Source organism: Mchenga conophoros, linkage group LG23 (assembly GCF_057382185.1).
Source record: "Mchenga conophoros isolate Kocher_MC1m ecotype Shallow Benthic linkage group LG23, M_conophoros_male_GT1.1, whole genome shotgun sequence".
Lineage (NCBI taxonomy): Eukaryota > Metazoa > Chordata > Actinopteri > Cichliformes > Cichlidae > Mchenga > Mchenga conophoros.
In genome coordinates this window covers 40,488,354-40,516,048 of record NC_140547.1, presented here as the reverse complement: position 1 = coordinate 40,516,048, position 27,695 = coordinate 40,488,354, and the positions used below count along the sequence as shown (strand labels likewise).

Genomic DNA, 27,695 nt, shown 5'->3' with positions numbered 1-27,695 from the left:
ACTAGAAAAAGCAACTATATCTCTTTAAATGAAGAAAAATTTAACCAGAAATTAAAGATCTGTGCACGCACATGCATGCTATCACTAATTGCAAGCACAGATTTAATGGTCTCCCTTAAGAAAAGTAACTTTGCTTCTGATTGGATTCGGGAGAGATTAAAGATGAAATCATTCATAATTTGTTGCTCATCATATCTGTAGACGGTAATTTATTTTGTGTTGTCTGATAAATTGAAACCAACGTCCATTTGTTGCAATGTCTGGACTTGTCAAAGTTCATGATAATTTTAAACACTGAAGGCTTTTTTAAAATGATGGCGAAAACACGTGTTGCGTCTCTATACGCAAGACATTCCTCGCTTCAGCTGCACTTTTCTTTTGTTTCGTGCTCTTGTGAGTCCCATGCTTTAATGTAAACATGATTCCAACTGACAGCTGTGATATTTATGATTCAAAATAAGACTTTACCTGCCCAGCATCCGCCTGTCACCAAAGAACAGAAATCAAAGCACACTGCCCCGTTTAACTTTATGTGACGCACTGAAGAAGCGGTAATTTTTTTTTTTAAAGTGTCATGTTCAGTATTTTATTTGGGGAAATATTTGTTTATAAAATGTATTGAAACAATGTATTTTGTATGCAATGCATCTGCTCTAATTAGCCCCAAAGCCAAGAATGAGAGTGTATGACAGCAGGTGAATGTTTTTTTAAAGCACAATTTCTTTATTTTTTTGGCAACAATTGTTTTATTTTTGTTTGTTTTTTCATTTGCATGTCCGTCGTGTGGCAATCAAATCCTCCAGTGATGGCAGCAGCTCTTAAGTGAAGCTGATTTCACTGCAGGATTTAAAGACTGTTGACTAAAATCCACCCACACCAGTGTGATGAGTTCTCTGCTCAGATGTCTAATTACTAATAATAACAACTAACAAAGAATAACTGTGGACGAGAAGGCGCTTTGGTCAGATATCACATTTTCAGCAGTAAGAAGAACGCAGATATAACATGTGTGTTCGAGTTATTGAGTAATGGAGGCTGCGGATCATTGTGAGTTGGGTGTGTATGTGTCTCCTTCACAAAACCTCTGGAAGACAGTAGGGGATGTTGGCAAATCTTTCTCATTTTAACACACACACACACAAAGCACAGACACTATGGATGTTGCCAAGCTTCCACCAGCAGCTCTCACAGCTGAGAACACAGAAATGGAGGGAGGCAAGGGAAAACAACGGGTGGAAAGACAGGAATACCTAAAAGGAAGGAGAAGGATGCAGGGACGCAGGACGAGGTGGAAAGTGTGGGGGTGATGAACCAAAGGGCAGGAGATTAAAGGAGGTGAGGAAGAATGAAGAAGGGGAAAAGGAGAAAGTAGGAGAAAGAGACTGAGAGAGAAGAAATTGAGGGATGAAAGCAAGGAAGGAGATTTGAATGGAAAGGAGAGCAGTACGCTGAGGAGACGATAAAGAGAGGAAAGGGAAAATAGGGGAGGAATGAGGAGAAAGGATAGGAGGCCACAATGCACAGGAAGTGACTAGGTGAAGCTTGAACAACAGATAAAAAGATCTAAGGCAGGTGGGGAAGATTATGGTGCGGGGGAGGAGGTGGAGGAATGAAGAAGAGGAGGAGAAGAAAGGAAGTGAAGGGAGGGAAAAATTTCTGAGGAAATGGAGGTGAAAGGTGGAGAAATGTCAGCACGAGGTGGGAAAAAATAGAAAATTAAGAAAAGAGGACAGGAGAATTGAAAGGAAAGACGATTAGGAAAGAAAGGAGATAAGGATGAAAGTTGGCAAGGTGAGAAAGGAAACGAGAAGGAAACACAGGAAAATAAGATGAGAGAGACGAGAGAAGGGTGGGAGCGGGGGGGGACAATGGAGAAGCGAGACCACCTCCAACTCCCACCGAGCTCTGGAATCAGGCTCTCAAATCCCCCACAAATTTTCCCATCAGTCACCAGACCAAACCAGTGACAACAAATTCATATCGGCGCAACTCCTCACATTTGCCACCCCTCCATATCATCCCCCCACCTCCTCCTCTCATTTCCTGCCTCCCTCTCCCCTCCCCTCCCCTCCCGCACGCCGTCACCTGCTGGTTTCTCACACAATCAATTGATTACAACAGCACTTATCGTCTCTGCTATTGAACGCTTTCTATAGCGCATCATCACAACATTCTCATTAATCTACATTCACTTCTACGTGTAATCACTTCCCTTTGTGGCAAAGAGCCCGTCCCATGATGTAACAATGATGTTAATTTGGATTTGAGTGGGCCTTGAGAGCTGAATGGTGGAAAATTTTCCTTACTTTTTTCCCTTTTCTTGTTTTTTTTTTTACCTCCACATAAACAAATCTGTTTCCATATTTCTCTATAGGGAGGAAACAAGAAATAAAGGTTAATTGGTTGCTGTCATTGCTTAGTTTTGGGGGGTTTTGTCTGACATTTTGCTAGTGTTAAGGCAAAGTGTGATCTTGGTGATAAGGCACTTTCAATTATGAGCTGAAAATGAGAGAGCCAGGCAGAGGTCCACATAGAGACAGGCAGAGAGAGAGAGGCTAGACAGACTAATCTGCGGCTTCAATAATGGATGTACCTGGAAACTACTGAACCATAGGGCACAACAAGGCATGACAGTGCGCGCGAGTGTGTGTCACACTACAGAGGGGAAAGAGAGATGGAGGATACAGAGAGAGAGGGAGACTGGGGCTGAGTCTGGCAGTGTGTATTTTTGCATGTTCGGGGTGCTTGCGCGTGCGTGTGCTCGTGCGTATACGCGTGCCCCAGCCTGCCAGGGCGTGAACGTGAAGGAGATTGTGCACAAAATGTGGCCGTGCGTAAAAGTGCATACCCGCATGCGTGTGTAGAAGCGCGCGCGCACGTGCGTATCAATAGGTTTGCGTCCCTGCAACCGTGTGTATGTGTGCATGCATGTGCAACCCCCCCTCCTCCACACCTTGCCTCCGTAGCCTCCTCTTCTTCAATCCAAATATCCGGACTTTGGAGAAGATGTCGACCAGATTCCCGTTGCACAGCCCCTGCTTCTTACCGGGGCTCTTCCGCCGCCGGTGAGCAGTCGGTCGGTGGGCGTGTTGCTCTCTTGCTTGTCGCTTCTGCCGGATCAAACCGCTGGCGATTGCCGCTGCCATGGCTCAGCCGATACAAAAACAGCCTTGTCTCCGTCCTCGTCTCCAGTCTCTTCAGTTGTGTCCACCGGAGGGGACGGAGCGCAGACGAAACCAGACACAAACCTCCAGTCTCCGCTTTACCGGCTATAACGGCCCCATACTTCAGCCACAACGCGGTAAAGTCCAAGAAAAATAAAAAAATATATATAAAAAAAATAATAAACCACACGTTACTGCATATTTTCTGCTGCCGATATTCTTCTGGCCATAGATTTGAAACGCACAGCGGTTTACCTGTCCGTCACGTTTCACCGGTCTGTCTGTCAGTCAGGGAACAGCAGCTGTCACTGAACGGCTCCTCCAAACAATCTTTCCACACCCCGCTCGTCAGTTTGTGCTCCCATGGTCAACGGGCGAGACCGGCAATTAAAAAAAATATCTGAAAGACACAGCAGTGCCTCAGAAAGCAGTTGCGTCCTCTCCTCTGAAAAGCGCCCGTTTGTATTCCACTGACTGAAGCGCGAGGCGCGCGTGCTGCCGGCGCGAGCCCATCCAGCTGTGTGCAACTAACGAGAGTCACAAGGAGCATCACCGGAAAGAGGGCGGTTTGTCTTTCACAGTGAAAGCCTCATAGCCCTCTCTGTGGTTCCAAAAGGGTTGTGCGCATTAATGAGCCACTTGACGGCAAAGAAAATAAAAATATTTAGATCATAAAAAAAGATTATTATTATTATTATTCAAGTCTGACTCTGTTATTCTACTCTGATTGTTCCGTGATTTAACAACCTGTTGCTGCCATCAAGGGGTCAGTTTTATACATTTTAGGAAAAAATGTCACAAATTTGTAAAAACATTTATTATGTATTTATTTATTTAAAAACATTTAATGACTTATGCTCGCCTTTCAGTGTAAACTAAGTGTAGCGTTATTGTTAAATTTGTCCTGCAATAGTCTGATTCTTATTTACTGTAATTATTGTTTGTTTGTTTTGTTTTGTTGTTTTATTGAACCTTTAATTAATTAATTAATTAATTAATATATTTAATTTTTTTTCTACGCCTAATTGAGAAAAGCTGTTATTTTTAACGCTTTAAGAAAAGCATAAATAAATAAATTTAGGCTTCCAGTTCGGAAACTGTCCCGTTAAGTTATCATTTGGGGTATGTGTCAAAGCTTCAGCGTCAGTTACGGCGCTTGTTACTTTGAAGGTAATGACCGGATGTCCTCAGGTTATTTGACGCTTGAAAGCGCGAGCGCTCTCTACCTGAAAGCACACGGCTGCTGGAGCCACGCGCCGGGCGAGCGGCCACACACGCGCTCTCAAAAACAACTGGTCATCCTCGGGCCGGTGGGGAGGAGGGGACGACGTCACCGGCTGGAGCGGCAGCAGATGGGTTTTACTCTGAAATAAAACGCAGGTAAGTGCAAGCTGCGAACTTCTACGGTCCTTTACGCGCGCCTTAGTCCTGCTGTAAGGCTGAACCCAGATTTGTGGCTAATATTTTATTTAAAATGTTTCTAATTAAACGCACAGCCACTGTTTACGTAGGAGTTTACGGTGTCACTGTGCTGTCAGACCTCAACAGGACAGCCATTAATGCTAAACGTTCTGGTTTTAGCATTTTCGTGATTGGTTTTCAGGAAACTTAACAGCAGTAGCTGGTTTTCAATTTAGGATCTGCATACATTGCTTGACCCGTTAAGATGCAAAATACTGTTGCTATTTGGCTATAAAATCTCTCTGCAAACACTTTGGGTCTTTAAATTGTGATACATTGCAATGAGTTTAAGAAGTAGCTCAGTCAAGTAACTTAAGTAATCAAGTGAGGTACGGGTCAACTTTCAGGTAGATTTATGGTATCAGCTTTGTAAAATCTCAGCTATAGCCGAGAAAGGGAAAATTCTGGAGGGCTGTTTTCTTTTTATGCCAGTCTGGCCCTTGATTAAATTTAATTTCCCGCCTTTGATTTATATCCATTAATGTCTCAAGTGTTTTCTATGGACGTGGATATGTTTAAAGACATAAAGCACTGTGCTGGCTTCAGTTCCGCTTTTTCTTACATTCACCAGCTTCCTTCTACTTATTTCATTCTATACTGGCAAAAAATGAACAGTGCTTTAGCCAGTGAAGCCTGTTCTGCTCATTACCACCTCACATATCCCCGCTGTCTGTATTCAGCTCAGGAAAGGCTGTCTGAATGAGTGGTTTAAAAATGCAAGAGTTGGGCTCCACTGATAGCCTGATAAATTGCGGGGCAGCCTTGCCTGTGTGGTTCGCCTACAGTGCACATGCTTGTATATATATATATATTACAGGTGCAGGTTTCCGGCTGTAAGGTTACACCACGGGACGGACTACACGATACTCACCCACAATGTGACAGCATGTGGGGCAGTAACAGCTGTAACTCAACCCTGTGCGCTGACGTCACACCTCTATTTCTAAGCAGGTAAATGCACCATAAGGACACCTTACATTTAATCACCCCCCAAACAGTGAAACTCACTATTATTATTTTGAAAATTTATGTTTTGCCTAAACTTCACAAGCCTGCCTGAATCTGTCTTTTTCAGTACTGCATGTAGGTCAGCCATCTCTCCAGAATAAAGAGCTGGGCTGGGACCCAGTTGGACACAAAGAGCATTGAAATGAATTTCCCCCACTTTCTTCTGGGGAAACTGATATCAAAGAAAATCCCAAAACCGTCGCCAGTCTATCTGTCTTTACGATGAGTAACAGGGCCGTGGGGTTAGGACCCGTGGGTCTTTGAAGACGCGCCGGCTAGAACCTCAATTTTTTATCAGAGAACGACACATTTGATCAAGTTGGCACAGTGCAGTTCTCTGCAGATATGCGGCAGCAGTGATACCAACATGTGCTTTAAATATGCTGGGCTAAACTTCAGTGTGGAGGAAAATACGCACAGCTGTAATTCAGTTTAATTTAGCTTTTGCATATTCATAATTTAACCAGGAAGCACAAGGTGCTTTTGGTGGTGCCCTGCAACCAGAAGGTGCAGTTTGGTGATTAATGGTAATTACTATACTTGATAGTATTCATTTTTCCCTGCAGGTAAATCCTTTTGATTCTGGTATAGTCTGGGGCTAAAATTATTACTGTGTTCATTTTAAAATATATATGTTTTTAATTATTCTTGGGTTTTTTTACTATAGTTTCTTTATCTTACTTTGAAAATTCTCTGTTATAAAACTTTGCAATAATAATGAAAGTGCTATCCTGTCATAGGTCTTTTTTTGTCCTTGTTGTGCGGCTTCAAAAAAATGACTTTAGGGCAGTGGGATGTGATTAAAAAATAATCGGATGTTGCTGTGAGGCTTCCTGACGTCAGAAGCAGGTCAGGAACACTTGAACCAAAATATTTCAGCACCAGAGACAGCGACAGCCCTCTCACCCTGCTTCCTCTCTCTCTCTCTCTCTGCATGTGTGTGTGTGGGAGTTTTACACACACACACACACACACACACACACACACATTGTGTTTTTTTAACCCTTGTATGGTGTTCGGGTCTGTGAGACCCGTGTTCAGTTTTTTTCAAAAGAAACAATTAATTATTTTTTCACGTGTAAATGTGTTGTGTCTTTCCACTCACTCCACTTGATTATAACTGATTTATTTATAACATTTTATATAAAAGAAAAACGAGAAGCACATTAATTCATAAATGTGATCTAACAAAGGTAAAGGGAAAAAATTAACCATGTTTGCTGTTCATATGTCTTGTAATTGGGATGAAGTAAACATCTGTTGAGTAATTTAACATAAAATTGTTTGATAGTGTTAATTTGGAAAGCCAAAACTCTAGCGGGTCCACCAGACCCATGAACACTGGCTGAGTAACAAAAATACGAACACCACACAAGGGTTAAGAAGGTAACACAGAAATATGATGTATGTTGGTCCTCATTGCCACTAGGTGGCAGCAGAGCCTGTCTAAGCGAAGGACCAGTGCAGCAGAAGTCCTTCACTAACATGATGACTAACAGTAAGAGAAAAACTCAAATGACTGTAAAACCTTTAACGTTAATGATTTAATGAAGTCCTGAAGAGTCTATCAGATCTTTCATCTCTGAGAGATCAAACTGTGTCATTGCCACTGTGTCCTTAACGTTGTCCTAATGTTATATTTAACTGTGCTTAACAGACCCAAGACCCAACAGCAGCATGACGTCGTCACCCTGCATCTATTGTCCCATTTCAGCAGGTATCTCTGAAATTTCTGGCAGTGATGACGCGCTGCCATTAAAGCATTTCTCTCTGTTTTTTTCCTCCCAGACAGCAAAAAAAAAAAAAAAAAGAGAGCAAAGAAAGTGTTGGTGTGTACTTGCGTGAAGATAACAGGTTTTTTCTTTTTTTATCCAGGTCACTTCAAGTAAGGGAGTCATGAATAAATCAAAGCTACATTTCCATTAAAATTCAACTCCACAGCTGCTTTTTATAACATCCCAGGGAGGTGGGACACTGCTCAGAAGCTTCAAAAAGGAAAAGCCTCGCCTTCTTCCATCCACTTATTCCACTGCCCACAGCCTCAAAAAACAAAAAACTTTACAGGGAAACAGAGTCAAAGGGAGACAACACAAGATCACAAACACACCAGACATGCATAAACTATAGGATGCAACATTGTGATTCGCTTTCTTTCTAAATCCATTCAAAATCTTCTCCTTGAGAGGAAACACACTGAGAGATACTGTTATCTTCTGTCTCAACATTTTCCACATACCGAAGTGTTCTTCTCAGCCTGCTCAGAGGCAGCGGCGCCCTCTACGGGCACTAAAGGAGACCGGCACTCACCCCTCATTCCTTCACCTCAACTTTTCCCTATCTCACTCTCATTATAATGTACTCTGTCATCCGCTGTGAAGACATTTTCATCCACAGGGATGAAAATGTATTTTTTATTGCAGCAGTAAAGCTCAAATTTGGTGGTGATTGCACTAAGCTTTTCTCACGGTTTATGTATATAGTTATGGTTGCTTCAAACTGCAACCAAAAAAAAACCTTTACAAAAGTAAATCTGTGGTCATTAAAGAAATTAATTGCCTCAAAACATTAGCAATGAAATGCTAACAGAAGAAGAGTGCCTGTGACATTTTGAGGTGTTTGTTCTCAGACACAAACACCAAAGTGCTGCCAAGAAAGAGAGAAAAAAAGAATTATTGTACAGTTCTGGCAACAAACCACCAAAACTGCTCGACTACCTTGAGAGAAGCGCGCAAACATGTTGAACATGTTGGATGTGGGAGGGTGAAGCTGGCTTCTTTGGTTCTTGTAGGGCACTTTTATTTTCCTTTAGTGGCATTTTAACTGTTTGAACAGGGCGCTACTCCAATGAAGCGAGACCTTACTGCTTCTTGTACAGCATGTAGCAATGTTTAGGAGAATCATGTCCTCATAAGTTTGTGTTTTGGGGTCAGATAACAAGCAGCATAATTTGATTGATACACGCAGATCCCCATCCAGCACCTTCGAGGTAAACTTGAACATTAACTTTATCACCCGGCACCCAACATCAAATCCCTCTAACGTTAAAACAGAGTTCCCAAATTAGTTATGAATGAAACAATCCTAAAACAAATCAAGAAGTAGAAGGGTTTGCTTTCAAACCTATTGATTGTTGATTGTTTCACAGTGTCCCAGTTCTTAGAAAAATCACCCAAAGTTTGAAAAGATGGGAATAAGATGGGAAATAGGGAAAAGGTTTCTGCCTACAAACGTATAAATAAATTATAAAGTTTAATTAAATTTTTGATGTCTTCTTTTGCTTTGATAACAGGGTTAATGGTTTATGGCATGCACATCAGAAGTAACTGATTTATTATCATAAAATGTGAAAATAGTGTTTTTTCTCATAATTACAATGATAACAAAAACACGGAGATTCATTTTTTAAGACATCTTGATTCCCAATTTCTGCTTCATGTGTATTTCCTATAGTTAGAGTCGGGTGTGCTGCACAGGATTGCAGGGTGGGCGGTTAAACTGTTGGCCACGAACACAAAGTTTCACTGCAGAAAAGCACAAATGGTCATAAAGCACAATCTAATTGGACACACCAGTTAAAATAACCTCCATCTGAGGCTATTTTATCAGTCAGCATTACACTTAAGGCGGTTCTCGGGAATCACTTCTTAAAAAATCTCTGCAGGTGGCGCTCTATCTGCCTGCCTGGCTCGGTCATGAGGACTACAGCTGCTTGCGCTGACTGATCTTTCTCTCCTGCTCTGATCAAAGCAACAGGTAAATAATGCATCCAAGTGTTGAGATCAAGAATCAAAGAGCTATTAATATCAGTGAGTCTGGGAGGCAGGGGAGATAAGAGAGCTGGTGAAGAGAGGATGATGTAGCGATGAGGGGATAGAGATACAGACAGGGAAGGTAACAGATGTGGGTGGGTGTTCCCCAGACGGGAGTGTGAGGATAGCCGCTCTGAACTCAGCAGGATGAGTCATAATTCGCGCTCACACACCCGCCCACATGCACGTACGCACACTCGCAGAGGCACAGGCGCGGGGAAGTCCACTGTTGCCTAGGTAACGAGTGATGGGTCTCCGAAAGGAGGGAGGGAACACCTGCTGAATGCTGAGAGGGTAACAAACACGCACACAGGCACACACACACACATCTGGCATCAATTACATTAATCACAGGGCTTTTCTGACTTTCTCCTCTCTGCTGCTGCTGCGCCTCGCTCCTGTGCACACACAAACACTGAAACACAAGCACATGATCACACACACACACACCTATGCTGCTGTTAGACATAAGGAAAACAATCACCATTAGAAGATGCCACTTTCTTTCTGTCTCCACTCCTTGCTTCCCTTTGGTCCTTTCCTTGTCACCTTTCACTCCTCCCCTGTCCCCATCTCCCCTCTTCTCTTATCCTCTCCTTTCTTCTCCTCATCTGTGTTTGTAACATCTCTAACACAGCGGGGAGAAGAAGAGAGGGAATGGGGGGACTAAATTATTCATTCACCCCCCCCACCCTTTTCCTTCCATCTCTGCTGTCTCTGGTGTCTCTAGCGCTCCTCCTCCTTGTTTCTCTGTGTTTGTTATACCTATTCCTGTCTCATCCCAATTTTTTTAAGCATTCAGCAGCCTCTCTCTCTTTCTTTTGCTCACTAGCACAAAGACCAGTGAGAAACTTTGCATGTACTGGATGTCAGAAAACTCACAGGGACATGTGCATCACAAGGACAGACGCAATAAAAACACGGAGTATTTTTGTTCCTGTCATAATAGTTTGTCATTCGGGCTGTTAAAGCGAGCGTTAAAGTTTTTGAAGGAGGGTGGGGGGAATGGGTTAGGGGGATTGAGATTTTGAGGTTTTGTTATTGCTTTAAAACTTAAAATTAGCGCCAGAAGCGCAGGGTTATAAAGACACTGCAGTGACCGAAATCTCATGTTAATATCGATGATAATTCAGTGTCCCAGCTAACTACCCTCAGGTCAGTGGCTCAGCGTTTTACTGGCCTATGTACATTTTTTTTATTGGCTTGTGAAAAGGCTTTTATTTTTACATGTAAAATATTAATGCAATTTAAATAATACCATATTTTATATTATTTTACTTTTTTAATCTAAATTTTTTTACAAAAGCCTTGAAACAAAATGGTCTAGTACACCTCATGCCCCCTTGCATATTTTAATACAACTTCTGAGGGCTTACTGCAGATTTTTCTCTGTGTATGAGGTGCATGGAGCAGCTACAAAGTTCCCTTTTCCTCCAACTCAGAATTTGTTGATCAACAGCAAAGGTCTTAAGGTCGATTACAGGGACAGACCTGCTGTTTTGGGAGCTGGGAACACACCGATTGCTCATAAGACATTTGAAGGGTGTTTTTCTCATCTGTTCTTTATTTCTTAAACTTTCACTTATCGGTTGTAGTAAATGTCAGCATCAGCTAATATATAGCCCAGCCCATATATTTCAGGCTATTCTTATAGTGTACAAATGCTCATTAGTATGCATATTGTGTAGACGTGTTAAATACTGGTTTAGCAGATAGTTATCAAATATGCTAAACTGTAATAATAGGTAATAACTCGAAATTCTTGACATATGAAAAGAACAAATGTAGCTAGCAGATAATGTGCAAGAGATGTAAACTTTTATGTTTCTCTAAAAAATAGAAAAATAGAAACCTAATGAAGAAAAAGGACGGAGAAACTGATCACAAGAGACAGAGTCACAAACACAAACATGCGTACAATGATTTGACACTCATGTTGTGCCATTACTTACAGCATTTTGCAGTCCACTGTATCGTGCATACATCATAGAATAGAAAAATTGTCTGGATAACCTTGAATAAAACCCCCTAAAAACAATAAAACACAAAAAACACACACACAATTCCCCCCTCTCTTGTCATGGCGGATTTTCTTGACAAACTTGAAAAGCAACTAACTCAACTACCCCCAAGATCAAGTACTCCTGTCTCCAAAACACTCTCACACTGATTACATAGTGATGTCTCAGTTTTTAGTTTAGCCTATATATTCCCGTGAAATGCCATTCAAAGCCTTCTGCCATTTGTGCCACTTTGAAGTATGAAGTAGTGGCAGTAAAGTTTATATTAGTCATGCCAATTTCCATAGAGTTACCAAGTGTTTATTGAAAAAGAAAAATGGCACTGGAATTACCTGAAATGCCCCAATCAGGTCCACGTGTTTATCTGTATGGCTGCTGGTTAAAGTAGCAGCTCATTAACTGAGAGGAGCACAGAATAACCTGCAGTCCAGTTTCCATCTCTAATTTTAGACCTTTATCTCACATTACAGATGGTATCTGATACTGTATTGGGCTGACTTAATCAAAGCTCTTGTAGGAGCAAGACAAATGAAAATGGTTTATAAAATGGACCACCAGTAAAACAATCCTTCACATTATATCACATATAAAAATAGCTACATATAGGACAGTAAATAAATTTTAGCACCAAAAGCAATTCATATTTGGTGGCATGGCTTTGTTCTTGGGCCTCACCACTTTTCCATGTCCATTTGTGGCAAGCCAAACTGCAGGGAGATCAGCAGCAAGGCACAGACCAGAGCAGATATCAATAAAAACAGACTCAACACTGATTAAACTGCAGGAAATTGAGAAGTGAGTCTGCAAAGAGCTTGCAGATGTAACAGTATGGGGAGTTTCAAGCACATAGGAGATTTGTCAATGGGATCCCCAAAAGGGCATCAGCTGAGCCATAAACTGATGTGGGCTGGCATTGGTTTGAGGCATTCCCATATGCACCCATCCATCTATCTGTTTCTTAACTGCTTATCCAGTTTGATAGGCTGGAGCTGGGTTGGGTGAACAGTTCAGCTGGCCATCGCAGGGCTAACATGCTCACACTCACACTTACGGCCAATTTAGAATGATTATAGATGATCAGAGTGACCCTAGCAGTCGAGCAGAGGAGCTCCACACAGAGCAGTGTGTTTGAACCAGCAACTTCTTGTAGCTGTGCTTACCGCTAGACCGCCAAACCACCCGAGGGTCGAATCATCAGCGACGATTTTCAACGCAAAAAAAAGATAACAGCTGAAAATGGAAGGAATCAGAACAGTTATATAATCACTCCAGATCTTTCCCCCCTCCAAAAAAAAAAAATCCCAACTACACGAGAAGATGGAGGTGTGTGTGTGGGGGGGGCAGAGAGATAACAAGAGCAAAAGGAGAACTCCTTCAAGTGAGAGTTTGAATTAAGGAAGACGCTGAAAGCTGAGTGGAGGTGGCAGAGAGATATGAAATATATATGCATTTTTAAAAAAATGCGGGAAGAAATATAGGGAATAGTATTCTCTAGCTTTCACCTGCAGTCCAGTGTTCACGAATACCTTTATCTTACATATCACATGATATCTGATGTTGTATTTGGCTGACTTTAATAAAACTCTTACAGGGATAAGAGAAAAAACTGACTAAATGCACAAAAAAGCATTGTCAGTCAGCACGTCGTGAAATGAAGTTGATATATAACCACTGCTAAATTATTCATGACCATCTGATGTCACGATTTGACTCGTGTCTGTGTGTCTGCACACAATGAAGAGAGAAGAAACAAACTTGGCCACGTCCATGTCTGTCATAACATATACAGTGGGATGCAAAAGTTTGGTCAACCTTGTTAATGGTCATTATTTGCCTGTATAAATCGTTGGTTGTTACAATAAAAAATGTCAGTTAAATATATCATATAGGAGACGCACGCAGTGATATTTGAGAAGTGAAATGAAGTTTAATGGATTTACAGAAAGTGTGCAATAATTGTTTAAACAAAATCAGGCAGGTGCATAAATTTGGGCATCGCAAAAAAAAAAGAAATGAAATCAATATTTAGTAGATCCGCCTTTTGCAGAAATTACAGCCTCGAAAAGCTTCCTATAGGTTCCAATGAGAGTCTGGATTGTGTTTGAAGGTATTTTGGACCATTCCTCTTTACAAAACATCTCTAGTTCATTCAGATTTGATGGCTTCCGAGCATGGACAGCTCTTTAACTCACACCACAGATGTTCAATAATATTCAGGTCTGGACTGAGATGGCCGTTCCAGAACGTTGTACTTGTTCCTCTGCATGAATGCCTCAGTGGATTTTGAGCAGTGTTTCCAGTCGTTGTCTTGTTGAAAGATCCAGCCCCGCCGCAGCTTCAGCTTTGTCACTGATTCCTGGACATTGGTCTCCAGAATCTGCTGATACTGAGTGGAATCCATGTGTCCCTCAACTTTGACAAGATTCCCAGTCCCTGCACTGGCCACACAGCCCCACAGCATGATGGAACCACCACCATATTTTACTGTAGGTAGCAGGTGTTTTTCTTGGAATGCTGTGTTCTTTTTCCTCCACGCCCCTTGTTATGCCCAAATAACTCAATTTTACTTTCATCAGTCCACAGCACCTTATTCCAGAATGAAGCTGGCTTGTCCAAATGTGCTTTAGCAAACCTCAAGTGTCTCTGTTTGTGCTGGAGAAAAGGCTTCCTCTGCATCACTCTCGCATACAGCATCTCCTTGTGTAAAGTGCGCCAAATGGTTGAACGATGCACAGTGACTCCATCTGCTGCAAGATGATGTTGTAGGTCTTTGGTGCTGGTCTGTGGGTTGACTCTGACTCTTCTCACCATTCGTTGCTTCTGTCTATCCCAGATTTTTCTTGGTCTGGCACTTCGAGCCTTAACTTGAACTGAGCCTGTGGTCTCCCATTTTCTCAATATGTTCCTAACTGTGGAAACAGACAGCTTAAATCTCTGAGACAGCTTTCTGTATCCTTCCCCTAAACCATGATGGTGAACAATCTCTGTCTTCAGGTCATTTGAGAGTTGTTTTGAGACCCCCATGTTGCTACTCTTCAGAGAAAATTAAAAGAGGAGGGAACTTACAGTTGACCCCCTTAAATACTCTTTCTCATTATTGGATTCACCTGTGTATGAAGGTCAGAGGTCACTGAGCTTACCAAGCCAATTTAAGTTCCAATAATTAGTTCTAAAGGTTTTGGAATCAATAAAATGACAACAGTGTCCAAATTTATGCACCTGCCTGATTTTGTTTAAACAATTATTGCACATTTTCTGTAAATCCAATAAACTTCATTTCACTTCTCAAATATCACTGTGTGTGTCTCCTACATGATATATTTAGCTGACATTTTTTATTGTAACAACCAACGATTTATACAGGCAAATAATGACTATTAACAAGGTTGACCAAACATTTGCATCCCACTGTATAAAGGCTTTGAATTGATTTTTAAAAAGTGCATTTCCGTGTATTCCACCAGAACACAAAAGTTGTGGCAGTGACAGAAAACAATCCCTCAGATATGGATGAAGCTACAGATTTTAATATATGGATGCTCAACATATATTTCCAGCTGCACAGAACAAGGGCGTACGGTGGGAGCCTAAGCTTAGCTTTACCAATTCAGTATCACCACCAAACTTAGAAAATCATGATGTCACTATTAAGTTGATTTTGAATACAAAACATACACAGACTTATCATTTAGCTAGTGAATCCAAAGTTATGGCCAAAAATGTGTTTTGTTAGGACCGTAACACCAAAATCTAAGAACTTCTTCTGTAATGTGAAATTACTCCAGGGGAATGAGGGACAGGGGGACTGACCGAGTTACAGAGAACTGACTGGACACAAGTGAAACTAATGATGAGTGAGCAGACAATTACAGTACAGAAACAGAAAAAGATGCTAAATAAGTATGGGTATTTACCACAATAAACAGGAAATCCTTAAAACTGAAACTCCAGTTTTAAACTCACTTTTGAAGCCAGCCTCAAGTGGCTGAGAAGCTACGTCCATGTTTTGTACCTTCTGTGGCCAAAATGTAATCCCCCCCCCCCTTTTTTTTTTTTCTTTTTTTTTTTTTGCCTGTCCCGTTTGGCTCTTTTGCCATCAGAATTATTGTCTAAAGGCAAAGAAAGATGCCCAACGGAAAAAAACAAAAAAACAAAATGTTTGTGACCACTGGTGCCTCCTCCATGTATAAGCTTCTTTTCCTTTTACAGCACATATCATTTACACATTCCCATTCACAATCCCTTTTCGTGTATTGACCCATTTTGTGAAAAAAGTGTACCCTCCTGTTGATCCTGCTGCAGCGATGGACAGTAAAATTATTGTGTGGTCCAGAAGAAGAACATTATAGTCCTGAGCAGACTGGTCTGCAGAAATCTAATATATCTGTCAATGCTAATCCATTTACTTCAGAAGGCAAAGTATAACTGATTTGCACTCCCCAACCTGCACTAAACCTCAGCCCCCTACCCACTGCTCCTCCTGCCAACCGTTTGTGGACCTTTAGTGAGTAATGGCTATGATTTTCTTCTCATTGCTCTGAGAAGTTTTACATCACTGTAATTTTCTGGCCTGTCTGTAAATGAGTCAGTCACATCTCAGGCAGGTTTCACTGTGTTCACAATGCTCAGATGCTCTGGCAGAATACAAAAGGCTGGAAACTCGGGTTAGTTTCGATGTCCTCCATCTGTACTATTATGCATTGAAGGTTTTGTTCTGCTTGTTGCAGCTTGAAAGACAGACAATACGTCAACTGCGTGCTCCATAATTTCCTCACTGAAGGAGATTAGAGCTCGGCTTGACTGCAATGACAGACGCCTTATTTTTCCCTAACAGTGGTTTTTTTGTTTAGCTTTCATACACGTCTGTATGCAAGGCTTACGGAACAAGACGCACAAATTACTTTTCAGTAACGGGAGCAAAGTGTATAGTTAGATAATATGACAAAAAGATAAAATACTTTGTTAAGCATTTGCTGCTCAACAATGGAGAATGTTTTCAGAGCCACCCACAGTCGTGCACACGCTGTGTGGGAACTTAAGCTTATTTTTCTCAGCAGCAGCTCCAGGCAGCCCGTAGACTGAGTGACGAAAGGTCTCATTTCAGCCACTAGGCCATAAAAAAAGTTGCTTTAGCTCACAGTTCTTTGTAGTTAGTTGGGAGAGGTGGAGTTGCCAACTAAAAGAATGTGGCATTTTAAGAAAATGATTAAATCATTTTCAATTTGTTGGCAGCAAGATGTCTTACAAAAACATGGGACAGGCCCATGTTTACAGCTGTGTAGCATCAAATCTTCTTTTAAGAACAGTCCATAAGCATCTGGGCGCTGAGGAGACCAGCTGCTGAAACGTTTTGGACAGGAATGCTGTCCTGTTCCTGTCTGATGGAGGATTGATTTGGATTGATTGGAAATGATTTCATGTTTTTGGTTTCATGATGTGCTAAATGTTTTCAGCTAGGTAAAGGTCCGGACTGCAGGAAAGCCAGATCAAGGACTCTTCTACTATTAAGCCATGTTGTTGTAATAGATGTATTAATGCACCACAATACCATTGTAATTCAGGCTTTTGAACTGAGCACCAATGACAAGCCAGGTGCTCTCTTTCCTCTTTAGACTATAGGAAGCAGCATCCATGTTTTCCACAAAGAATTTACTTTTTTTCATCTTTCATTTAACTAAAAAAATTTGAACAAATAATGTGTTTTGTGACAGATACAAAGTGCCTAAAGATATCATTTTAAATAGCTTCTTTACTAAGTTCTCTGTTATGTACAGAAACACTGGTTCATCCCTTGATTTAGGTGTGTTATTTTCTGTCTGAATTATTCATAGGTTAGTTAATTGTCATAATAACAAGAAGCATTCCTGTGAAAATGGTCAGGTACAAAGACTGGACTGAAAATAAATGTCCAAAGAAACAGAAAGAGCTTCAGAAAACCTGGAGAACTAGTGTCCCTAAAACTATATATCCTCTTACTAATTGCACACCGAGGTTGATGGCATATTCAGTAACACGTGTTTATCTACAGCAGGCCTGCAGCATGAGTTACCATGGCGATGTAAGTAATGAAAACCCTTTGTAACCCTATGTCAAATTGAAGTTACCTTCCTAGACCCCTAATCCAGCTTCATAGTGCAGGCCCCAGCTTTGATGCTAAACCTTTTTTGTTTCTTTGTTTGATGTTTCTACCAGAGTCACATTCCATGTTCAAAAGGGCAGAACATTCACCAGCTCAGTTATTGCACCGCTCAAAGAAAAAACTTTTGGAGAGATTTGAGCCTTTTTGAACTTCCACCTCATTTCAGTTTCTTCGTGCAGAAATTCTCCTGCATATGTGCCGAGGGCTCTGGCTTGCAGTAGCTACAGTATTATGCCTGCAGGGTTGTAATTTTTGGTGTGAGTTGCAGTGCAATATCCAGTTGCAGTGCCCTAAGGGGGTGTACAGTGTCTGTGTGATAATTGCCTCTCGCCATGTTTTTAATTGACGCTGACTGAGATATATGTCTTATAGTTTGTACTACAAACTGTTTGGTACGAGGCAAATTGAATTTAATTGTGATAAAAATGATTTCTTCCTTCATCTTCTCATTTGGCTCTCAGCGAAGGCGGTCGCACTTTTCTCCTCTACTGCCCTTATCTTCCCTGCTTAGCTTCTTATGTCCTTGTCTTCTCTTGTGTTTTTACTTACTTTTCCCTGGAACACTCTCTCACAGTCTGTTCTCTAAAACCTAAAAGAGGAATTATGGATTTGATCAACTGGTCTCTGAATGCAATTGACACCCCTTCTCAACGAGAAGTCTGGGCTCGGGTGAGCCTGACTGCTGAAGATATCTACCTATTCGGAACCATGATAACAGGGTTCTTGCTGATCGGAGCTGGCTTGGGCCTGGCTTATCGAAGAATTAAGGAAGTGGAACCAGCCAAGATGATATCCTGTGAAACCATCTTGGCTTGTGAGTCTGTCATTGTTTGAGGAGAATTCACATCTATTTGCATCAGGCTGGGACAGTTAACGCAAAGCCAGTGCATCTAAAACAGATGCTTGAAAATGACTTTGACCCTTGAACCCCCTGGTCAAGACCAGTTCTTGTCCTCAAGTGGGATGATTCACTTTTGTGTTGTCTATTGTACAAGCTTGTCCTTGATAGCTTGAGGATCTCAAAGACAAACCAGCATCCATTACCAGTGTCTCTCTTTTAGAGCTCAATAGCCCCAACATATTTAAGAGGTTGACGGATTTGGTGCTGGCATGTTTAGGTTCAATAACTTGTTTAGTGTACCACAATCAAATTATTGTGTTCAGCTGGACTTTTCTGGAGCCTTTGTCATGCTTGGATGAGGAGCTAACCAAATTATGCCAGGCTAACCTCAAGGTAAAGCCAGTTAAATGAAATATATTTGCTTGCAGAGCAACATCATCCGGTGCACTGTGTAGAAGCTGGAAAAGTAGAAGCATGGCATCAGCAACTAGGGCTAAAGAAGTGGACTGAAGTAAACAGTTTTATTGGGTTTGTTTCTTCATTAATCTTGCGTTTCTGCCTCGTTGAGCGTGGTATAAAGTTTTGGGATCTTATGTTCCCTTGTGAATCACAATCATTTGGTCTATTACTCAGTGATTGTGATTCACTAACAGGTGAGGACGTTTGATGAATCCAAACGATGGATTTCTGTGTTGTAAACGCCCAAATCAGTCCATGCATGATTACATTGCAAATCATCAAAAAGTGCGCATGCGCAAATGTATTCCCCATCGTCTGGACTGGACTGATGATTGTCGGTTGGAATATTTTTACATATCGCCCTACCCTAGCATGCTTGTTTTAAGTGGGAACATTTTTACACACGACTGTCTTTCTACTGCCTGGTTTATTTCATCTGTTTCTTTTTCTGATGTTCTAAATGGTAAAATGGTGAAAGGACTGTACTTGTGTAGCACTTTTTAAATCAATTCAAGCATTCAAAGCACTTTCAACCACATGCTTCATTCATCCATTTACACATGCACTTATGTGCCGATGAATGCATTAGAGGTTCAGTATCTTGCCCAAGGACACATGACTGGGGTTCAAACCACCAACTGTCCAGCTATAAGACAACCCGCTCTGCCTCTTCAGCTACAGCCACCATAATTCTATCAAGAATTTAACTCCAAATTCACAAAGTCACAAAAACAAAGCTAATATTCTTTGGGAGTCTCCACTTATTGCACACATGACTTAGCCTTGCTGTGACACTAAAAAGACCTCACACACAAATCTGGTTTAGACACAGTGTTACATAAAAGGAAACACCTTTTATAGAAATATGTGCATGTGGCATGTCTGTGTGTACGGTAATCCCTATAACAATGACAGTTCAGCAGCATGGTGCATTAGCCTGTGAGGCTAACATGGGACTGCATCCAATTCAAACTGTGACACAATACCGATGTGAGAGTAAATCTCCTCTGTGGCGAAAAAAAAAAAAGGAGATTTCAGTTGAGTGAGAAAATCGGATATATCTAAAAATACGCACTCTGTAACAATTCCTTTATTAACAGATTTATTTTAATAATAGCTGAAGGCAGTGGTGCAACCTTTTCATGGCCGGTGCAGAACATTTATCAGATAATAACTCAATATAATTTTTCTCAAAGCAAGTCCTTTAAAATTCTCACTTTGCATAGTCTAATAGCTCCAAGTCATGTTCGATAAAGCAAGATCCTTCTGCCCAGTTAGAGTTAAATAACAGTATGTTTAAAGAATACCGTTTCATAAAAGCTTTCACTTTACTTCAGCTTTCAATTTACTTCAGTAAACAGAGAAAAAATACAAGCAGCAGACTCTAATGCTCAGATAAATCTACTGTATTCTGCAAATCCCGTAAAGACCACAGCAAACAATGAAATTTTACAATTGACAAGTATCGTCTGTGTTCCCAAAGCCTGATGTGGCTCAAAAAGAGCAAAACAAGCGACTGCAAGAGGAAAAAACAACTTTGCAAAGAATCAAGCACCAGATGAGTGGATGACTTCTTCTGTCCGCTAGATGCACACATACTGACACACCATCGACAGCTATATAACAGAGACCTCCAGGCAGACGTTAGAGAGCGACGCCTGACTTATCAATTACTACAAGAGGCATTTTAAGTGTTGTGTGCATCTAACTGTGTTCTCTGTGCTCTTGGTCCAAATGCATAAGGACAGTGTGTGTCCTTTTGAGTCGTCGTGGTCAAGACCAGACACTAAAATACCTCCTAATATTAATATTATTGACGTAGATTGGTGGGATTATTCACAACAGACACATTTGTGTTATTATGCTGGACTCTTTCCTGAATTCTTGATTGCTCACATGGCACAAAACATGCACCAAAGAAAAAAGTTTGATCTTGTCACAATTTCAAGTTTACACAAGAGAAACACATAAGAACCTGCTATTTCATCTCTACACTCCCAATAATCGCTTAAATTTAACACAAAACAATGAATATATTTTAAAAACTCTGGTTTAACAATAACTTTGTGATCAATTTTTAACTAAAGTCAAGACTGATCAGTTGTGATTGGCCTGTTTCTAACCAACTTTCTCAAAGTTGTTGTAAAGATCTAATGGGTGAGTTTAAATCCTCCTAAAACCTTCTATGAAAAGCATAGAAGTATGTTTATGACTACAGGTATTATTGAAGATGTGTGTTTCTAGGAGGGTGTTACGTAAGCAAAGCTAGTCTTATTCTTCTGCTCTACCTCCTTTAGCAAAGAGTGGCTTACCTGCTTCAGCTTTGCCTAAAGCAGCCTTTATTCTCTTCTCCGCTACCTTCAATATAAACTCAAAGTCCATGGCGCGCACACACCTGCAAACACCAGCCTATTGGACTTACTTGGAAAACGTACTTCTTAAATTCTCTGCACCCTTCTCTCTAGTGCTACACACAAACACACACACACACACACTGTGAGTGGGATAGATATGGTGATTATGTCATGCAGGGCTGTCATCAAGCAAAAGGTTAACACAGACAAGAGAAGACTAAAAGTCAGCTCGAGTGTGTGACTGAGAGGTAGAACAAAGGGAGAGATATCAAGGAGAGGTGCTAAGAAAAGCTACAGACTGAAAAGCCATCAAAAACAAACAACACAGGAGGGCTTTTCAAATGTTTAGAGTCGCCTTTAATGGAAGGAAAGTTTTTATTGTCCTTTCGGCACTATTGATGAAGACCATAATGTGGGTTTGCACTGATTTGAGGTGTTTTTAGAAAAATACAGAATTCCTCCAGTCTTGTCCTTCTGTACTCGAGCAATGGTAACATTGACCGAGTGTATCTGGCAGCTCCGGCCACACCAATTAAACATTTTTTATGTAGCCAGTCACAGAGAGAGACCGAGATGCCGTCAAGTGCCTCTCTGCTCCTTATCGTTCAGTCTGTGAAAACACTTCTCAGTGGAGCCTTTGATGCCCTGTTGCTTTTTTAAGTGCACTTGGAAAAATGTCACTGGGCGCGCATTCTCTCGTGACGGATACCTGGAGCCGAGTCCAGACACATGCGGGTGCTCCTACACCCACGCTGAAACACACACATCCTCACCTTTCTTCACTCGCTCATTGCTTCATTTTGAAAATTATAGTGTTTCCAGTGCGAACGCTGCTCCACTGTAATTAACAGCACTAGCTTCTCAAACAATTTTTTGACACCCTGCAATAACTACACTTATTTACCTCCACATCTCTGCTGTCCTATCCAGGCAGAAATTTAATGACACAGGATTTGCAGCAGAACTGAGATGTTTCATAAGATTATATAACTCACTGTCTTGGCTTACAGCATGAATGAAAGCCTCCTTTTTAGTGAAGACACTGTCCTTGACATAAGATGTTAGCAGTGTGGCTGCGATCTTTATTAAGAGTGAGTCTTTTTTAAAGACATCCTAACTACATTTTTATTAGGGGCGGGGAAAAATTGATAGAGGATAGTGTTTTGCATGGCAACATTGTATAGATACAGAGACACCAAGTATTGATATTTAAATAAATAAAAATATTCTTGGAGCACTAAGAACAAGAAGGCTGACATCGAGAGCTACCATCTGGTGATAACGTTAGCAAATTCACATTAAATCCAACACTGGTCTGACTTAGCTTGAAAAACCCACCCCCTAATTCAGAGCAAGCTAACAGCTCGGTCACACAAGTCAAATAGGACAGCAACCTTCTTACAGATACACAGAACTGCTGACTGCCAGCTGATTATATTGAATGTTTTCACATTTTGCAACTGTTTCCACCCCAGAGGTTGTTGCACACTCATGACAACTTTTGACCGCAAGGCAATTGCACAGGTCACCTGACAGGAGGCAACCTTGATGCAAGCAGCTGCAGTCTGGCTTGGACTGACTGCAATCACTCTCCGAGAGATTGTTGAAAGTTTGTAAAAAATTGGAGTATTTAAAATGCAAATTGCCAACATGTTGCCATCAATCTGAATCACTCCATGTCATTGAGCAGAACTTGATTCGACTGGCACCCAGCTGGTTATATTCAGATTTTATTCCTATAGTTCTGGCATAAATGTTGCATAACGCTTGGCTTGTGTCTGCAATATAAGTTTGTTTTGTTTTAACCAAAAATCTAGCCTGATTATATAAGGTGTGTGTGTGTGTGTGCAAGTGCTCGGTATGGCATATATGATGAGTCCAGACGAAAGGACCAGCAAAGTCATCCCTCTTTTTGAAGACTAAGTGTGTTTGGACAATGACGCCATGATCTAATAAGCATCCTTACACACACACATACACACACACGCACACACACTCATACATACATATGAGGGGGGATATTAGAGTACTGCACCAAAACCCTCCATGTGACCGTAGAGGACAGACATCACTACGGCTGTCACTATTTTGCCAACTCATCATCTGTGGACAACATAACAGCGCGCAGCTAGAACAGAGAAAGAAGCACACAATTCAGTTGATTCAACAACGCACACGAAGGTGGATTTTGAAGGCAGATCTCAGCATAACCGCTTTTTAAAAGCAATATATTTAGATGGCGTGTTTAGTCCATGCGTGTTTGTGTATATGTGACCCTTTCGCTTACAGCGACAGATCTGAGTTGGCACGAACCCTGCTGCTATACTCCAGAGTTTGAATAAAACATAAAGTAAGACACCTTAATGGAAACTCTCCGAAGAAGGTGAGCAAGCTTGCCTGTGTGGATGCATGGACTCGCACGCCTACGTGTGCTATAAAAGGTGAAAGTCTCTATCTGGGTCACGCCACATGAGACACGAGACATTGAGTAACACCGTGCTTTATTCCTCTTAACAATGAATGATACAGATGCTAGTGGAGAAGTTTTTCAGTAGTCAGACACCATTCACTCAGCTTCTTTCTGTCAGAACATATACACTGACAGCGAGGCCAAACCGAATCACTAAACTCAAGTATTTGATTCCATGGCCTTGATTCTACATGCATTAGTTGAATTTAGTCCCTGATATCAGTTATATAGCCTGTAGTGCCATTCTTTGAACAAAATCACTTAACACATAGACTGTATATAAAGGATGGTAAATGGCAAGTGACCATAACTACAGGTTTGTAGACCATTTGTAAACCTTTCAGCGTCTTAATTTTTTTGTAGCCATTAGTGTCCATATTTGGACAAGAGGGCTTGGTAACCAGCAGCCTTGATTAGTGTGGTGGATCTTTAAATTGTGCAGATGCAGCGCACACTCACAGGTACCTGCTAATTAGCACTAACTAAAAGACTTTATCAAATATAGGAATTTCTCTTACTAAAATTTAAGCTCAAAATTCTTGGTCAGCTTGCTGCCATACAGGAAGTCTTGTTAATTATCATTTAATTAAAATGCTACCAATAGGGAGTGTCAGGGTGGTGCAGTGGTTAGCACTGTTGCATCACAGCAAGAAGGTTCTGAGTTCAAATTTAGGCAGTGTGGAGTTTACATGTTCTTGCTATGCCTATGTGGGACCTCTGGGCACTCCTGCTTCCTCTCTCACTGTTAAAAGTCTTGCATATTAGGTTAGCTTAACATTGTAAACTGGCTGTAGGTGTAAGTGTGTTAGCCCTCCAACAGACTGTCTATGTGACCAGGGTATACCCTGTGTGGTGGGGCGTGGTCTGCGGGGCCGTGCAGGGCAGGCGAGCACACCTGCATGGCAGCAGCAATTATGCCCCGCCAACTTAAATATGGGACTGGGTCCTGACTGGTTGTTGATGGTGTTGGTGTTGATGTGCACAGAATAATAAAAAACGTACAGAACACGACTGGGTCTGCCGTGCACGTTTACACCCTGCTTTTAACCCCACTGAACTGGTTAAGTGTTTTGTTTTTAAATGGATGGATTGATGTTCCAAAAGGCACCAGCACAGCTGAGAGGTCCGGTTCAGTGCCTTGAATTAGCTAATGTAAATCCCAGTACACAGCTAGAACCCACAAAGTGGTGCATTTGAGCCATAATTAACTTTTAAAAATAGATCCTTGTAATGAGATGAGGGGAAATTAGCTAGAGAACAATAAAATACCAGGCTGCAAACATTTTAACACTGAGCGTCAGCCTCAAGTGGCCACTGGAGGAACTGCAGGTTTTGGTGCTTTTGAACTAGGTTATTTGTCAGAGGTCACTGCTTAGCTTTGATCCCAAATAGCTAAATCAACTCTAGATCAAAATGTAAATGGCCTGTATTTATATAGCGCTTTACTAGTCCCTAAGGACCCCAAAGCACTTTACATATCCAGTCATCCACCCATTCACACACTGGTGATGGCAGCTACATTGTAGCCACAGCTGCCCTGGGGCGCACTGACAGAGGCGAGGCTGCCGGACACTGGCGCCACCGGGCCCTCTGACCACCACCAGTAGGCAACGGGCGAAGTGTCCTGCCCAAGGACACAACGACCGAGACTGTCCGAGCCGGGGCTCGAACCGGCAACCTTCCGATTACAAGGCGAACTCCCAACTCTTGATCGTGGCTCAAGAGTTGGGAGTTATACCATCATCCAACAGCAGCAACTACAATTATAAAGAAACCAAAACCGAAGCTTGCTTCTGATCACCCCCATCAGCGCGTGTATCTTTACACGCTGAACAAAGCTGTATTTCAGCCATGCAGGCGGACCCTCACTAAACAGTGCAGTTCATGGTAAAAAAAATTAAAAAGAAGAAGAAGAAAAAGAAAAGGTCAGTAAATGCTGAGTCAGCTAAACTCTGTCTCCTTCCCATCAGCAGGTCCGTATTTGACAGCCAACATAAATGCCCGCACATAAAGAGAACAAGAGCAAGAGTTCATATGTTATCTTTAATTGAAGAAGAGGGAGACAGCTAAATAGTGCTGGCTGCTATAAATCTGCAGGCTGAGCTGCAGCAGGATACTGGTGGGAATTCATGTCTCTCAAGATAGTGTTAAGTACATAGTGCTGTTCCTCTTTACGTTCACGCTGCGCGTGTGGGTGGGTGAGATATTATTTCTTCGGTTAATTGCCTCATATGACAAAACACACGCAGAAACCGAGTTTCTGAAGCCGAATTCAATATTTGCAGTCACTTCATTTCAGCTATTTACACAACATTGTGCTTGGTGTTACAACAGATCAACAGATTATTTTCTCCATGGCAGAATAAACTGAATTGCCACAAAACACAAATAGTGTGATGTGCCCTGCTGTTGCAGAAAAATGTGATTAACTGCATCCACTTACAAACTTTTTGATGAACTTAGCATGCCAGTTATTGGAAGCAGCTAGTGCTACATTGTATTCAACACAAGTTTACCAAAAAATGTATAGCAGATTATGTATTTGTCTATTCGTCAACTGTTTGAAAGCAAAGCTGTGACTCATAATGTATGCATTTAATAACATTTTACACCCCTAAAAAAAGAGTGGGTGTGAAAGTTTTTTAAGTGTGCGTGTTAGTGTGCAGTGTGCTGCTGGTGTAATGCTCTGGTTAGGAGCATTTCAGTTGTCAGAGTCCTGCTTGTGTATCACAGGAATGCACACGCTCTCTCATAAACCCAGCAAGCTTTGCTCCGAGCCAATTCATCAAATGAGCACACAGGAGCGCAACATAAAAAGGAATTAAAGTAGGAACAAAGCGCCCAGAGGAAACAAAACACATCCAGTCATGTGACACTTTGCAAATTGCCAGCTGTGACGTTTTGGCAGGATTTAAAGCTGTGAATGCTCTGCAGTTATTAGCAAACCAGCTATTTCACCTGTGTCAGCACAGCAAAAATGGTTTGGTTTTGTTTGTTTTCAACTTTAATCTGTAAGATTCAGGAGCCAAACACTAAATGAGTGTTTTCTAATAAGACGAGCCTTTTTCATTTATTGATAAAGTATAAATATAGATTCAGAAACCACTTTATATGGTTGGTAATGCAAATATCTAATCAGCCAATTGCATGATAGCAACTCAATCAATTTAGCCACATAGGCAACCTGATGAAGTTTAAAATGAATAAAGGTGATTTCAGTGACTTTGAATGTGGCATGGTTGATGGTGGCGTTTAGGCTGGTGTCGTCAGTATTTCACAAACTGTCTGTAGTTTTCAAAGAGCCAAAGTTTATTCGTTAACCAAAAACTTTTATCATAGTTTTCATCAGTGAACTTTTTTCTGTTGAAAACAAGACGATAAGTAAATAAAAACTAATGCACGTACAAAAACTACGATCAATTGTACTGATACTTTGGACAATGAATTTAAAAAAAAAGAAAATGTTCTGGTGACACGAGATCCAATCAAAACTAAATATCTTGTGGGAAGTGATCAATTCAGAATTAATCTACGGAGGCAGTAAGGTTAGACATGCACAATATGATCTGCCCCCCTGCGAATAAGTTGAAGCTCCCATCCTCTTTGTTTTTTTATAAACACTCAACAAAATGTTAATAAAGAAGAGATAAGCAGACATATGGACACATTTCACGTTTGATGTCAAGTTAAAGAAGATGCTTTGTAAACCATGTGAAGCAACTCTCACCAATACAGAACTTTATGTTTTAGTCAACTGAGGCAACTTTGGATTTAATCTCATGATATTTAGTCGGCTAAAACTACAAGACTTTAGACGTTAGTCAAACTTAACCTGACAATGTTTTTGACACAAGAGGTCAAAGGAGAATAACCAGACTGCTGAGAGGAAGACAACAAAAACTCAAACAACCACCGGTGACATGCAAGGTCTGGTAAGAGCATCTCTGAATGCACAACAAATCAAACAGA

General features: G+C 41.2%; 1 protein-coding gene across 3 annotated transcripts in view; it reads right to left on the bottom strand.

Moving 5' to 3' along the window:
- Positions 1–27,695, bottom strand: part of LOC146547824 (fibroblast growth factor 14-like) — a 70,161-nt gene that overhangs the window by 37,559 nt on the left and 4,907 nt on the right. The window contains exons 1-2 of one of the 3 annotated variants that reach the window (XM_085263913.1): positions 3,420–3,651; positions 2,954–3,285 (exon numbers count right to left, since the gene is read on the bottom strand). The exons of 1 other annotated variant lie outside the window; for it this stretch is intronic. In XM_085263913.1, the coding sequence (XP_085120039.1) occupies positions 2,954–3,146 (193 nt within the window). In that variant the 5' untranslated portion in view covers positions 3,147–3,285; positions 3,420–3,651. Of the gene's footprint in view, positions 1–2,953; positions 3,286–3,419; positions 3,652–21,214; positions 21,294–27,695 lie in introns of those variants that run through there. One more of the 3 variants, XM_085263914.1, reaches the window with a different exon arrangement.